This window comes from Fukomys damarensis, unplaced genomic scaffold (assembly GCF_012274545.1).
Source record: "Fukomys damarensis isolate Sample0158 unplaced genomic scaffold, DMR_v1.0_HiC HiC_scaffold_14, whole genome shotgun sequence".
NCBI lineage: Eukaryota > Metazoa > Chordata > Mammalia > Rodentia > Bathyergidae > Fukomys > Fukomys damarensis.
Genome location: NW_022900926.1, coordinates 66,687,070 through 66,703,115, shown reverse-complemented (window position 1 = coordinate 66,703,115; position 16,046 = coordinate 66,687,070). Strand labels below are relative to the sequence as shown.

Sequence of the window (16,046 nt, the reverse complement as noted above, 5' to 3'; positions counted from 1 at the left end):
GGACTGGTGCTTTGTTCATTTAATAATGAGTTAACTATAAAAATACAAGAAACAGGCTTGGTAATTGAGAACAACATCAAAAATCATATTAATTAAGGCATTTTACATCTGATAAACATTTTTATATTCTAAACTTTATGATGTAGTTACATTTTACATCTCTCTTAAATAAAGAACCAAATCAAGAACCACAATAGAAACTAGCATCACAAGTTTAATATATTTTAAAATATAGAAATATATTTAAACAGCACATTTAAAGAATAATATCATAGACTTCTATTTCTTATTCTTGTAATAGGACACTATTAGTTAAAAATATATTACTTAATGTACCCCCAATACAGTTAATGTCATATTTTATATAAGATAGACGGTATTTAAAACAATATTGTAAATACCTGAATTACAAGCAAACCATAGTGATTTTGAATCAATTGATGATATAAATTTTGTGTGAAAGATCCAAAGGGATAATTATGAAATGGTAATTTGTGAATATTTTAGTTGAATGTTGATTAAGTTTAACCATGGAATCACCAAAACTAGCAACTGATGCACTTAAAGGTCATTCTTCAAAAAGTCAGTGTATATTCAAGAAAAACCTTGGAAGGCATTTCAACAGAGAGAGAAAATAAATTAATTTCAGAGGGATGAACACTTACACACACAAGTACAAGAGACCCTTCTCATGTAGAGTTATTTGTGCTTGGAGGAAGGTTTACAAAATCCCATTACAAAATAAGGTTTTCATTGAGCTCGTTCTCACAAACATGAAAAATGGTTGTTCTTTTCAAACAGCATTTCTGTCAAAGCCATTCTGGGATTTTGTTAACTTCTTTCAGCTTAGTTTCAGTACTTTTACCCCAAATAAAATTCCTTGCATCTCATCAATCCGCAAACTCAGTTAAAAAGAGAGCAAAGAAATTGGCTCTGTCTGCACCCTCCAGGTCAGGCACATTGGACATGCAGGGACTCTGCGGAGATGGGAAGTGAGCATATGTAAATGTTTCTTTATTTTGGACGAAGTTTTTGAATCTGAAAAATAAATCTGCAACAGTAGTGTTCTAGATAATGGCAGACATGCGTGATTTATTTGAGGTAAGAAGGTTGTACTGCAATTTTTTAGTGTTAACTTGGAAAGTTACAGACACGAGCTCAAGCCTGTCTCCATAGAACCCTTTAAGCTTTGAGCTTCTTGTAAATAAAATCTAAGTCCACAAGCCAAGAAGGAATACACTCCTACAGTTTCACTAACTCTTAAAGCCAACAGTTGTAACAATTATGTGCAATCTTTCAGCTTCTAGGTCTTGCCTACCATTTGTTTACTCCAATCCAGTTCAACATTTTACTTTATCTAATGAAGCAGAAACTCTGAGAGAAAAATTGTATTTATCCAAGCATTTTTTGTTTGGGTTATTTTTTTTTAAGTTTTGTGTCTAAAAAATAGCTTATCATAGTTTTCATTGGCACAGTATCACCAAGTGTATTTAGTTTTCCTCAACAATATTAAACAGTCAAAGGGATTCTGTTTAATCTCAGAAAAGTATATAAAAATTGTATTGGAAAAATGTTGAAACTAAATAAAACTGGACTCAGTATATTCCATTGAAACTTGGACTGAGTGATCTATTGTCTAGCATAGTGAACTAAAAGTGGATTTTACTGATAAGACATGTGCAAAGGAGGAAATATACTTTTAAATAAATAAAATGACTGTATACATATTATAGTATACATATAAAGAAAAATGAAATGATTCAGACTAATTAGGAAATTCCCCTTTTGTCTGCTCTTTATTACAATCATAAACCTTAATACAAGTCTTTTTGTTATTACCATAATTGTTTAATATCAGTGGCAACCACATGAGCGCACGACCATATTTCTATACTTTTTCAAAATAACGTTGGAGCTATCATCAAAGTACAGAACAGAGATGGCATTTAATTTGGTTGGAGCACAGCAAGGCTTTGGTACATGGTCTGGAAACATCAGATGAACCTAGGAAAGAAGAAACAATATATTTTATGAAATAGGGGACACAAAGATTTTATTGACATCTCTAAAATAATACGCTTGCTTTATATCACACACAACTAGAGAAACCTTTAATCTGACAACCCTACTCCTATGCTTGTTTGCTTTACCAGACTGGCTACAGTTTAGTATCATTTTACCTGTCTCTCTCCCCTGCCCACTCCCTGGAAGAGTTGGCAAAAGCAAGTAAAATGAATTCAGAAGCAAAAGGGCAAGATTCCATAAATTGAATATCCATCCTCCCGATGGCCTAACAAGGTGGCCGTATGTGAAAAGTGTAGTGCTAAAGCGAAACCCTGACACTCCTTCTGATCAGCCTGGCAGTTGGTCTCTGAGTTGCAAGGACTGGGCAAGGAGCCACAGTATAATTCTCCCCTTTCCCAGCCATCTACTCTGGCCCTTCCCCCAGAGGAGTTTATGGGAAATCCCACTGATGGGTCTTAAGGGAACTACAGAAGACAAATACAGCCTTTTGGTGTTTTGGCTGCAGTGTCCTGGCTGAAATGATGTCGGAGCCCTGCTTGTGGATAAAAAAAACACAAAAAACAAAAAACAAAACAAAACAAAAAAAACACAGGAAAATGAGGAAATCTGACATGAGCTTGCAATTTCTTAAGACCCCACCAAACTAAACAAACTAAATACTGAATGATTTCTACAAATTTCAGATGCAGCTTGTGTTCCTCATCAGCTTTCTCTTCTGTGACCCACATGTACGTGATTGATGATCCCTAAGTTCCAGTGGCCTTGGCAGCCTCACGATGAAGTTGCTCTCAGAAAATGGATTGTCCTTGAATGATTTCTCAAATATATTAGTCACAAACACTCTTTCCTTTAACAATAAACACGCCTATCTTCTTGTTTCAAGTCCTTCACAGAACAAATGTAGAGCACGCATCACACCAGGGGAAAAAATCAAACTTCCCACGTACACTTGAGTTTTGCGATGACTTATGTCCCATGTCTCAAGGCTGTTATGCAGACTGAGGTTTTCTTCCAAGTTCATGTCAGATTTTTAAAAATGTTTGTGTTTCAGTGCTCCCTTGTAGACTACAGCCCTACAAGCTGACAGTGTGTAATCATATATTGGTAAGAAAAGTGAGAGAAACGGGGGAATATTTGGACCAAGGATCTTTGCCAGTAAGTAAGCATTGGTTACCCCGGGGGAAACTTTGATGCCTTAGATATGTATCTATGGGAGTGAAAGTCTGCATTCTTAGTCACTGTGACAAAAGGAGGCAAAGCTTTTTCTGAGAAAACACGTGGCACTACTTTACAAACAAACCAGTAAGAGTTGTTCCTCTGGGACCATTCAGAAAGATAGTGTTGGAACTATCCTCCAAAAGATGAGAGCAGCATTCCTGCCTATCCCCTGAAGTGGGGTGACCCTCCACCTTCGCAGTCTGCCTTTACCCGTCCTCCTAGAAATGCTCTCCGGCATCCGGAAGGGTTTATACAACAGGCAGCAAAGGCGAAGGCATCTCAGGCTTTAAAATTCACCTATGCGTTTCTATGTTGTGTATGGTGCTAAAACAGGTTAGGGTACAAACATCGACCCAAATTCTCATCTTTGTTTTCCCCCATACTGAGGTTATTTCCAGAGTTTTTGATATCAGATATATTCTGATTATTATATTACATTTTGGGGCCCACTTATTCTATTTTATATATATATATATATATATATATGTATATATATATATGTCAATGTCAAATAAATTTAAAACTTAAGCAGATGGAAGAGGTACTCTTTTGTCCTTCTGAATAAAATAATCCTTCTTCCATTTGTTTAATTTTAATTTAATTCATTTTAAATTGTGGGGGAAGGCAACTTTCTATGAAATAAAAATCTCACAGATTCAAAGAGTACTGTAATTTCTTGGATAAGGAGGTCATAGAAAAGTCTCATCCTTAAGACAGCTCTTTCTAATATTCACTGCTCTCTTACTGCCTGCCATTCACCAAATTACTACACTTCCATCATTAAGTTTTGATTCTCAAATAATGTATTCCCTCCCTTTCATCCTCACCACATGAAAATAAATGTTTCCTTCAAATATTGAGTTTGGAATATCACATGGTCTTTTACACCTTCTAAGAGTCTCTTAATCTTCCAGGGGACTGTCCCTCTGCCACATCAATATGTCACACACCCTAGGATCCATCAAAGTTTCAACTAGGTTGTTTTTTTTTAATCTTTATTAGATACAGCATAATCAGAGAAAATCAAATCAAAACAAAAGAGACTTAACCACTTCTTAACTCTTGGGAGTAGAGAAAATGAAAGATCAGTTCCATGTGAAAGATCACAAAAAGAAAAGAGGAAGAGGGGAGAGTAAAGGATGGGAAGGAATCAATACATAGAAAATCTGCCTCCTATTTATATACTACATTGAGCAATTTTATAATACCAAAGTACATTGTAAAACTTTTTTAATTAGAGCAAAAGCCCTCAGGTGAAATTCAGCACAAATACTAGTCAATATTGTTGCAATGATTACTAATGAATTGCCAGGTTAAAAATAGCCCATAGGAGGCTGCCTGGTTGAACACTGTGTAGCAAAGAACATGATTATTCTGGTTTTCCTATCTGAATCCTTCCCCATTCTGGACTCAGGATTACTCTTTTCGCCAACGTGAACTTCCTGGCTATAACCACAATTGTTACAGCCACGTGGCTATAAAAAGCAACCAGCAGTCTGAGAAGAAAAGATAACACATTGATAATTGTAAAAGAATGCTTTTCTGTAAAACATCATCATACAGTCCTTATAGTGCAAGCCGTTTTCAAAAATACAAAAACAAAGCATACCAGAGTCTGAACAATGGCATGGTTGGTGGCATTCATATGGGCATTAAGTGGAAAAGAACATTCTCCATCACAATAAAATGCAGCATATCCTTCTGGTGCTATAATCCAGTCCTAAAAGTCACACACACAAAATATATATATATTTATATTTATATATATATATATATATATATATAAATTTAAATGAAAACAATCTTAAGGAATACTCAAATACATCTTATCTGAATAAGTTTCCCACAGTCCAACAATTATTCCAGTTGGACAGTTCCCCCACACCCTATAATATTAAGTAGACGTTTACAACATGTAAGTATTTTCACAAGAATTGTCTTCTCTAATTCCTCTCAAGAGGGTTGCCTCATAAAATATTTGTAGTATGCACTAATGCATGTATGTATGCAAAGATTAAACCATAATCATGAAATAGCATTCTACGTGTTATTCACACAGGAAATGATGAACTCTGGAAAGTTGAACTGAACCAGAAAGGGCAAGGAGCATAAATTTAATTGAGATAATTCTCATTACTTCTTAATAACTCATTGCTGGTTTTAGAAGTCTGACAACCTCCTACAGCTTTCATATTTGTTCCATGTGCTGTTTTTCTTTTCATTCTTCCCTTATTATAGTCTCTGTAGAAGAAATTAATTGGAGCAAATTCCAGAAAACTGCACATGAAAAATTTTAAGAAGCTGAAATTTTTTTACATGTATGATTACCTTGGCATTTCCCACAGATAAATAAAATTTGTACAAATATAAGACTTACCGCCTTACTTATGTTAAAAATGTATTAAAATATTTTCAAATAGTTACATTTTAATATTATTTCTCAATAAGATAGCTCATGTATTGAACATCCATTGTAATGGGATACCAGTAGAAATCTAAAGCCCTTATTTTAAACTCTCCTCACATAGAACCATTAAAACCTATTTTGGTTAGATATTCGTATTCACCTTATTTCAGAGGTGTATTTACAATGTTTAAATGTAAATGTAAATGTAAAGAGAAAACATTGTTTTTATACATTTATCTCATGAAAGAAACATTAGTGTTGACATTTCTTTTTTCTAAAAAAAAAGTTCGTTAAAGGGCTAATGGACTTACTTATATTAAACTGAAAAAAATCTTATATTTGCAATAAAATTAAAAGTTTGTGATATTTAAACAACAGTATATTTTTATTATAATTTCTAGATAACACAGTTTTATTTCTACTTCAGGGAGCTGTTTTTGTCTATAAATGTTACCATTGTAGAGAAATGAAAAAGATGCAGATAAGCCATTCCAAACTATTTGACCTGAAAAATTACAACAAAATTATGTTATTATGCCTTAGTAAGGATTTATTATAAATCACAAAAACAACACCCGAGATGACTGAAAATTCTTACCTGCCATCCCAGATCCCGGAAACTCACATAGAGTTCATGCTTTTTGCAGGCTTGTTTTTGTTCGCTTGTATTGTAATCTGAAGATTTTTTAAAAAGCACAGTTTAAACAAATGAAAGCATGTCAGATGTATAAAATTTGTTTAAAGATATCTCTGATAAGGTTTTTTTCAGAGGGGTCATAGTTGAAGACCTGAAGCATGACTTTGAATCTAAATGCTAGAGCCACATACTGGCCAGAAGCATTTCAATCTTATCACTTGTGGGCAAGTGTGGACAGGGCCATTTGCCTTATGAAGTTCTGACAGGGACTCTGTTACCACTGCTCAACAGGGCACAGGCTGGTGCCTGCCACTCACTGAGTACTAGCTGTTCAATCTGTGTTCATTCATTAATTCAGCACACCACATGGTTCTTAACATATTCATATAAAGCGAACATCCATAAATAGTTTAAATCACATTCCAGGAGGCCAATATTGGGTTCTTACTTAGTTGATTGTATTTTATCACAAACTCAAGGTACCTCAAGCTGAGCTTCTGATCACCCTCAAAAACCTTCCCACCTCTAGATTTCTCCATCCTTGTCAGATGCCAATTGCTTTGACTAGAGACCAAGAGTAAAACCAAAAAGCTGGGAGTCAAAATATTTTTCTTCCACTCTCCCATCCAATCTGTCAAGACATCTTACATAAACTTTCAAACAGATCCAACACCTGCCACTCTCGCCACCTCCATCATTGCTCCCGGCCCCAGCCACCCTCATCTCTAGCCCAGATTGCTGCTGCATTCTCAATGTCCTTCTCCCTGCTGGGATCCTTGCTTGCCTAAAACACAGCAGCCATGTGGGCCTACACCTGTTAACAAGTACAGCTAGGTACCTGCCTGTGAGAAATCCTGCTACATCTCCCACAGCCTTAGATGTCCTCACAGTGTTTACTGTCTTTGCATGGTTTGGTCCCATTACCTTTCTCTTTTTCTTTTTCACCTTGTTCCAGCTCAAGCTTCCTCGCTGTTGCACTCAAAGTTGAACTTGGTTGTACCTTAAAGTCCTGACTCTTGCTAGTTCCACTCCCTGAAACATCTCTCTCTGGAATGCCTGATTCCTCTGCCTTCAAGTCTTTGCTTAATAGTGATCTTCTCTACCCAAGGAGGCTTCCCCTGACCACCCTGTTTAACATTGCAATAGTCTTGATTTCTCTTATCTTGTTCTTCTCTTTTTCATTTCACTTATCCCTTTTGGAAATGCCATGCCACTTACTAATTTATTACATGCATTGATTCTTGTCTGTTTCCTCTCCACGGAATGTGAGCCCCATCACAGAAAGACTTTTGTTTGTCTCCTTTGTTCACTGATGAGTCCCAAGTGTCACAAAGAGTACACTGAACACAACAGACCTTCAGTAAACAGTGGAGGAATTGATGAACAAATTTCTCATTGTCTTCCACAAATGATTTGAAGCAAAAGAAATACATTTCCATTATATATTTGTAACAAAATCTGTATGCTCATAATTTTTTATAATTTTCTAAAAGGATTAAGTATAAATGTAAAACCTCATCCTTGTATCTGGAATAAAATAAAATACAGAATAGTACAGAACATTTTTCTATCTTTTTTCTCTGAAATTTGTACTTACTTTATTCAAATAATTATTTCTGACATGAAAAACTGAAGGAGAAAAATCATTTCAAAGAATGTTGTGTTAAGGTGTCACCTTTCTGTCTAATATTTGTCCAATGGTATTGTAAACAAGATAATGCTTAAATTTACAATACAAGGGAATTTTTCCTAATTCTAGATCAGTTACTGCTACTGTGTTGTTAAAGCAATTCAGAAGTAATAATGGAAATGGAGAGAAAAATTAGGGGAAATGTGGTACTTTTGTTCTTTTGGAAAACCTCCCCTTTAATCTCAGAGTGCAAAGAACTAACTTTATAAGTATCATAAAGTACATGTATGGTTATTTCAATTCCATGCTTATTTATTTATTTTTAATTTAAAATAAATTCATTGGTATATTCTAGGTAGACAGTACAGTTACATTCATTACTGGGATCTTGTACCTGTACATGACAGGTCTTGGTTCTCATTTTTTCCCCTTGTCCCTGCCCTCCCTTCACCCCCTCCTCCCCTCCCCACCTTCAAACACTTTAATTCCATTTTTACATTTTCTCATATTTTTTTCCTTTTCCCTTGTTCCCCTTTCCCTATCCTTCTCACTGTCCCTACACCTTTGGTCCTTTTCTTCCTATTTCACTTTGCTAATTGTCCCATTAGGATCTTGAATACTATTTTTGTTTTTCACACCAGAGAAACTATTCGGTATTTGCATATGTGTGATTTATTTATTTCACTTAGGAGTATATCCTGAAAATGTACCCATTTACCTATGAATGAATCTAATCTACTAGCCAGGGATTTAGCTCAGCGGTTTGGTGGCCTGCCTTGCAAGTGCAAGGATGGGAGTTCAATCCCCAGAACTAAAAAAAAAAAAAAAAAAAAAAAAAGTGAACTGTCACCATGCTTATTTTTAAAAAGAAAATAAAACTTACAGGTCCTCATATATCTGTTCCATCTACGTAGCTGGCATGCTGGCTATGTATATAATGTAACATCACATAGGGAAGGAAGCAATGAAATTTATGACCGAAGCCGCTTCCAAGAGTCTGGTTTCACAGAGCTTTAAAACCATGTGCTTCCTCCATCAGAAATAAAAACTAATGGAGGCTAAATGATGCTGATATCATACCCTACCCAGTAAAGGCTGAAATTAGGTTCCCTGCGAACTGTTAACAGAATAATCTGTGGGGGGAGGACAAGGAGATTAGATTGATATCTCCCTCGGAGACTAAAATGGAACGGCTAGAATTCTATTGCTGATGAGCCAGTCTACAGATGAAGTCGTCCACGAAATTATTCAAATGCTCTGGTGACACGGTGAACAACAGAAAAAGCACGCTAACACACCTCAACCATCAGGCAGTTGACATGACCTGGGCACTTCTGGGCTCTGTCTTGTAACATGGGGACAACAACAATTCCAAAATATTGATCACATTGTTAAATATTTTATATAAACACCTTTATAGTCAGTTTTGAGGAACTGTAAATTTAATCTTTTTTAATTAAGTTTTCTGACAGACCTTCCTAAACCACAACAATGCTCAAGGTAGATTCAAACTTAGGGTCCTCCTGCTTCAGCCTCCCAGAGTGCTAGGATTCAAAGCATGTGCCACCATGTGCAGCCACTTTAGTTTAATTTAAATCTATCATTTTACCTTAGGAAAAATTATGAAAAAAAAACACAAACTAAGCAGAGATAAAAGATTGTTTTTTAAAAAATCTGATCTCCAGAGACTTTCAATGGTGTTCACCCCATTTCCTGCAAAAAACAAATAAATAAACAGGAGAACCTAGCCATGAAGAGGACACTAGACAAACATGCAAAAATAAATAAATAAATAAACAAACAAACTCCTTGTACCAATACTGGTTTCTGTCTGGTAACAGTTAGCAGTTCCTTAGGAGATATGAGGAATAGCTAGCTAGATAGGTCAATCCAAAACAGAACTTGACATGTAAGCATGACAACAACTTAAATTAGCTAAGTGTGATGTGATACCTCTGCTTCAAAGCAAAAGAGATGTTCAATATCTCACTCAGAACTCCCAAAAGGAAATGGGTAAAGGAAGTCAGTACATACACCACCAAACCAGAAGACTTTAATTTATTCACATAAAATGGAAAATGATGAATGAAAATATAAGAGATAAAAGACAAAGAAGCAAGCCTATTCAATAAATCAATCAATAATGAAACTGGATATGGCCTTGGGAGTGAGGAGATGTTCGATAAACTCCAAAATCAGTAACAATCTCATCCAAAGAAATGAGCTTTAAAAATACAGTTGCTACACACTACTTTTCATATCCACACCCTAAAAATTACCCACTTGAATGTACACACAATCTGAAGGAACTGCTATGATTGTTTGTATAGGAATATCTGTGTTTGTCTAAGTACAAATCTGTGATACAAAATAGACACCTGAAAACAATGGCTATCTGAGGTGTTTCCTTCATTCTACATAGCAAAGCATCAGGTGAATGGCCCAATGAACATCTGCATTTTGGAGACCATTGACATGAAAAGTTAGCCACAAGTTTTCATTTCCAACTCCCTGCTAAACTAAGTGGTAAGTGTAAATTTCCCAGCTGAGCCTTACACAGTTTCTACATCTGATCACACCTTGGTTTTTGGCTGTTTTTTATATTTTTTGGTATCAGGAATCAAACTTAGGGCTTTGCACTTGCCAAGCAGGCACTGTACTGCTGAGCCACATCTGCCACCTTCACACTGTTTTGATGCTTACAATTTTTATTAATAAGATCATTGCTCACTTAGTGGCCAATGACAGAAAATGTATTGTTTCTTGACTTTCTTTATTTCTCTTCAGATTCTACATTAAATAAGCCCAGAAGGCCCTATTTATTTGACCCTTTTCAGTATTCTAAAGAGTTCACTGGAAGTCCTTTGCACTCTTGGTTGTATCACACATTCTCAATGTTCTCTTCTGGTCACATTGAAACCTAAGAATGATACATTCTACATCTTTCCTTCTACACTTCTCACTGTAAATCTCATTCTTTATGATTTCACCTATGCATAATTTCCATGCAGATAATAATAATAATAATTTCCAGTCAATACTGACACATGGTCCTATAATTGTGCATATCATTTTGAAGTAGTTTTATTCACCCTTCCTCCATTTCTGGAAAATATCTATTCTTTCTCAGATATGAACTTGATGTCTTTCTTAACCAAAATTACATAACAGAAAGTGGTGTGTCTAGTACTGTGATACATAAATAATAGATAACTAAAGGTACAAGTAAGAGCTAGCTAACTCTATATTGTATGCACCAAAATAATTGCTTTAGGAGAGGCTTCCAAACTTTTATATGATTCAAGGAATAGATATTGGCAATTAATGTCAATTTCTATGAAAATCATTTGGATTGAAAACATTTCACTGTTATAATGCCAGCATAGCAGGGTTTGCAACAGTATTGATTTCCAGAAGCTCAGTTTAGAAATAACCAAAATGTTTGTTAGGCATGAAATGATTAAATAAACTCTGCTATTAAAAATGCTGCAACATTTAAAAAGAATAAAGTCAGTATATTTGAAAGATGACTAAGACACTTTTAAAAACACATAAAAGATATAATTTATGCTCCACCCACACTCTGAGCCTCCGGGCAATAAGGGTACCTACAGTACCACCCCAGTATCACTCCTTCCCCCACCACCACCTCTGGCCTCCTGGCCCAGTACCTGCATCCACACTGCAAAGTCACAGGGGGTCATAAAGGTCATTGTCCTGAGCTCCAGAAGGTAGAGCAGAAGTAAATAACAGAAAGAGGGCCTCCTGTCAGGCTCCTTGAAGAAAATTTAAGACCACTGAAAAAGTGAAGAAAATCTCTGGAATAAAGGCACACCAGACCACCATAGTTGGTAAGGTGGAGGGATCACCACCTCCCATCAGAACCTAGACTGTCCTCAGGTGAAGGGCAGCTGGAACCTGCAGTATCACCTTGCAGAGTTCAACTCTGCAGGAGATCAGGGAGCTCAACCAGGGCCTTGCAGCCAGACATCAGCCTGACTCTCATTGGTCTGCTGCTGGCTTGCCAAGATTAACTGACTTAGATCTGCACACTGTTTCCCATGTTGTCTACTGAAAGAGCAAAGACATACCCTGAAGGAGGATCTTCATTTTTTTTCAAAATATTTTGTCTAATTTTTAATTTTCATTTTTTCTACTCTTTTAAAGTTTTTTCATTCTTCTCTCTCTCTCTCTCTCTCTCTCTCTCTCCCACATTGTTCATCACCTCCCTTTTTTTTCTTGATCCTGCCCTAATTTGGAAGTCTTCTTTCTGTTTCTTTTCTCTTTTCTTCTCTATTTTTCCTGTTTTTGATTGTCATTAGTTTCAAAGGAAAGTGAATACTGTTCTAGCTTCCAATGCTATTAGATTGTTCTGTTCTTGTCTTTGTTCTTTCATTCTTTCTTTTCCTCTTGTCTCCAACAGTTTCTTACAGTTTGTGTGATTTCCCTGTGTCCTCTGGCCTCTCTTCTAACCTTTCCCTATCCTTCTACCTATATATCCCTCCCTCCCCAACTCCTTCTAAGTTCCCATCCAGAAAGGTAAAGTTGTTGTATTGAAGAGTTTATTCACTAGAAACATAATTTGGGCTGGCCCTCAATTTTTATTTAATTCACATGGTTAAAGGTGATAGATTAATAACTACCACAAATTGTCATTTTCTAAGCTGTGCTTGATGCTACTGTGTTGCTGATCATATCACTTGGGCTAAGGTGTTGTGATTGATCTAATCAGTTGTCCTTCCTGATATAATGAAAATAAGATCGCCTCAGAGTCATTAAAGACTCAAAACCTAAAGACCAGCTATATCTGGAAGACACCTGTAAGGAGCAATCATTCCATAAGAGTTCTAAACATAAGCAACAAAGATACTTGAAATAAGCAACACTGAAGTATCAACCCATGAATTAAACCAAGGACAGTACCAACAATAAAAATGACAAGAGATTCAAGCAAGGTACAAACAGACTTTCAACTCACCAAAGGCAAATTCTGGAGGAAATGAGATGGAAAAGTCTGATAATTAACCACCTGGACACTCTGAACTGACAGCTCGGGAAGTAACAAAACAAATGAATGGGGCTCGAGAAAAATTCAAAACAGAAATAATTTCCCAGATAACTGCAGAGCTGGTGAGCAGAATGAAAGAAATGGTTAGATTCTAGAACAGAAATGGATTAAAAACAATAGATGAGTTCAGGACTATGATAGAAGTCATGAATGCTCAGCATAGGAAAGAAATGGAAACGATGAATACCCAATATAGGAAAGAAATGGAATCCAAGAAGCAAATTCAAAGAGATACCCAGGAGATTAAAATTTTATTGAAAGTATACACAGCAAACTAAGACAATCTGAAGATAGAATATCAGGTATAGAAGACAGGATGGTGGTCAGTGACCGTGAAAAGAGAGACTTCTTAAAAATATTAAGGGACCATAAGAAATCAATCCAACAGCTCCTAGATGACACAAAGAATAATGTTAAGACTGACAGGAATCCATGAAAAAGCAAGAGAGGGGCCAGGGATTTAGCTCAGTGGTTCTGCCGCCTACCTCACAAGCACAAGGTTCCAAGTTCAGTCCCAAGTACCAAAAAAAAAAAAAAAAAAGGAGCAGCAGAAAGTACAAATGACATAAAATAAAATTGTTCCCAGACTTTATGACAGAAAATTTCCCAGACAGAGAAAAATAATTTGACATACAGATAAGTGAGGATATAGAACTCCAACTAGGCGTGATCAAAAAAAGTTTACACTTAGACATATAATAATCAAGATCCCAGCAACCCAACAGAAGAAGAAAATACGATATAAGCAGTTGAGAAAAGAAACAAATCACATGTAAAGGAAGCCCATCAGAATTACAGGAGACTTTTCAACCCAAACCCTCAAGTCAAGGAGACACTGTAGTGAGGTATTTCAAGCCCTAAAAGAAAAGAACTTCCAACCTAGCCTGATGTATCCTGAAAAACTATGGGGAAATAAGATACTTCCATGGCAAAGAACATCAAAGAAACTTCATGAATACTAAACCAGCACTACAAACAATTCCAGACAATATCTTGGAAAAAGACAAAGAAGGTCACAACTCCATGAGGCCCAATAGAGCAAATCCATCAGGCAAGGCAAGAAATTCAAGGGAGAGGGGAAACAATTAAAAAGAGCCAACAACAGGACCATAACATGACAATGATAAGTCAGTAAACATCAGCTATGACCATCAATGTTACTGGCCTCAATTCACTAATCAAAAGAAATAGACTGGTAAAATGGATTAAGAAGCAAAATCCAAAATTATGCTATATGCAAGAAGTGCACCCAGTTGAAAAAGTAATTCATAAACTGAAAGTAAAAGGATGGAAAACAGTTCTCCTTGAGACAGGAACCCAGAAAAAAAGCAGAGGTAGCTATCTTATTTTACAAACAAAGTAAATTTCAAACCAAAACTAATTAGGAAAGACAAAAAAGGTCACTACATCCATGTAAATGGAACAATCCAAGAGGAAGAGATGACAATCATAAATATATATGAACCAAATACTAATGCTCCCAACTATACAAAACAAATATTAAGGGACACGAAAAAACAGATAAGCACTAATGCAATTGTAGCGAAGGCCCTCAATACCCCATTATCACAAATAGACAGATCATCTAAACAAAACATCTACAATGAAATAATAGAACTGAACTAAACTTTTAAAAAATGTACTTAATAGACATCTACAGAGTGTTCTGCCCCACAAAGCTGGAATATGCATTCTTTTCAGCTGCACATGGGTCATTCTCCAAAACAGACCACATACTAGCTCATAGAACATGTATAAGTAAATGCAAAGGAATTAAAATTATCCAGTGTATATTATCAGACCATAGTGCATTTAAACTAGAGGTCAATAACATAAGAAACCCCAAGTACTTCACAAACACATGTAAATTGAACAACACTCTCCTGAACAACCAATGGGTCACAGAGGAAATTAAAGAAGAAATTAGACAGTTGTTACAAATAAATGATAATGCCAATATAACTTACAGGATTCTATGGGACACAGTGAAAGCAGTTTTATGAGGGAAATTTATAGCAGTTAATGCCCATACTAGGAAAACAGAGCAAGCCCAAATAAAAAACCTAATGTTCAATCTTAAGATTCTAGAAAAAGAAGAGCAAGACAAACGCAAACCTCAAAGAAGGGAGGAAATTACAAAGATCAGAGCAGAAATCAATGCAATGGAAACTAGGAGAATAATGCAAAAAATCAACAAATTGAAGAGTTGGTTTTTTGAAAGAATAAATAAAATTAATAAACCCTTAGAAAACCTCATTAAAAAAAAGCAAAAAAGGACTGAAATTCATGCAATTAGGGGCAACAAAGGTGAAGTCACAACAGATACTGGACAAATCCATAGGATCATTAATACCTACTTCAATAAATTGTACTCTAATAAAAAAGACATTTAGAGAAGAACTATTGCCACTACTCTGTAGACTTTTCAATGAAATTGAAAGGCAAGCAATACTTCCAAATCCATTCCTACAAGCAAGTGTGACTTTGATTCCAAAACCAGGGAAAGACCCAACCAAAAGAGAACTACAGGCCAATTTCCCTAATGAACATAGATGCAAAAATCCTTAATAAGATACTGACAAACAGAATACAGAGGGTCATCAGGAAGGTCATACACCCTGACCAAGTCAGATTTATCCCAGGGATGCAAGGATGATTCAACATATGTAAATCAATAAATGTAATGCACTACATTAACAGAGTCAAGGACAAAAATCATATGATCATCTCAAAAGATGCAGAAATACACTTGACAAAATTCAACACCTATTCATGATAAAAAAAAACCCTGCAGAAAACTGGAATAGATGGTCTTTATCTCAACTTGGTAAATATCTATGAAAAACCAACAGCCAATATCATACTAATTGGTTAAAAACAGAAATCTTTCATGCTAAAATCTGGAACAAGACAAGGATGTCCACTATTACCACTCATGTTCAATATAGTTTTGGAAACATAAGCCACAGTAATTAGACAAGAGAAAGAAATTAAAGCAATAAAGATAGGAAAGGAAGAAGTTAAAATCATATTATTTGCTGATGATAAGATACTCTACATA

General features: G+C 35.7%; 1 protein-coding gene across 2 annotated transcripts in view; it reads right to left on the bottom strand.

Moving 5' to 3' along the window:
* Positions 1–1,785: 1,785 nt before the first annotated feature.
* The window catches only part of Bmp5 (bone morphogenetic protein 5), a 117,012-nt gene continuing 102,751 nt past the window's right edge, over positions 1,786–16,046 (bottom strand). For both annotated transcript variants that reach the window (XM_010628930.1, XM_033763411.1), the window contains exons 5-7: positions 6,249–6,325; positions 4,853–4,963; positions 1,786–2,004 (exon numbers count right to left, since the gene is read on the bottom strand). In XM_010628930.1, the coding sequence (XP_010627232.1) occupies positions 1,855–2,004; positions 4,853–4,963; positions 6,249–6,325 (338 nt within the window). In that variant the 3' untranslated portion in view covers positions 1,786–1,854. The remainder of the gene's footprint in view (positions 2,005–4,852; positions 4,964–6,248; positions 6,326–16,046) is intronic.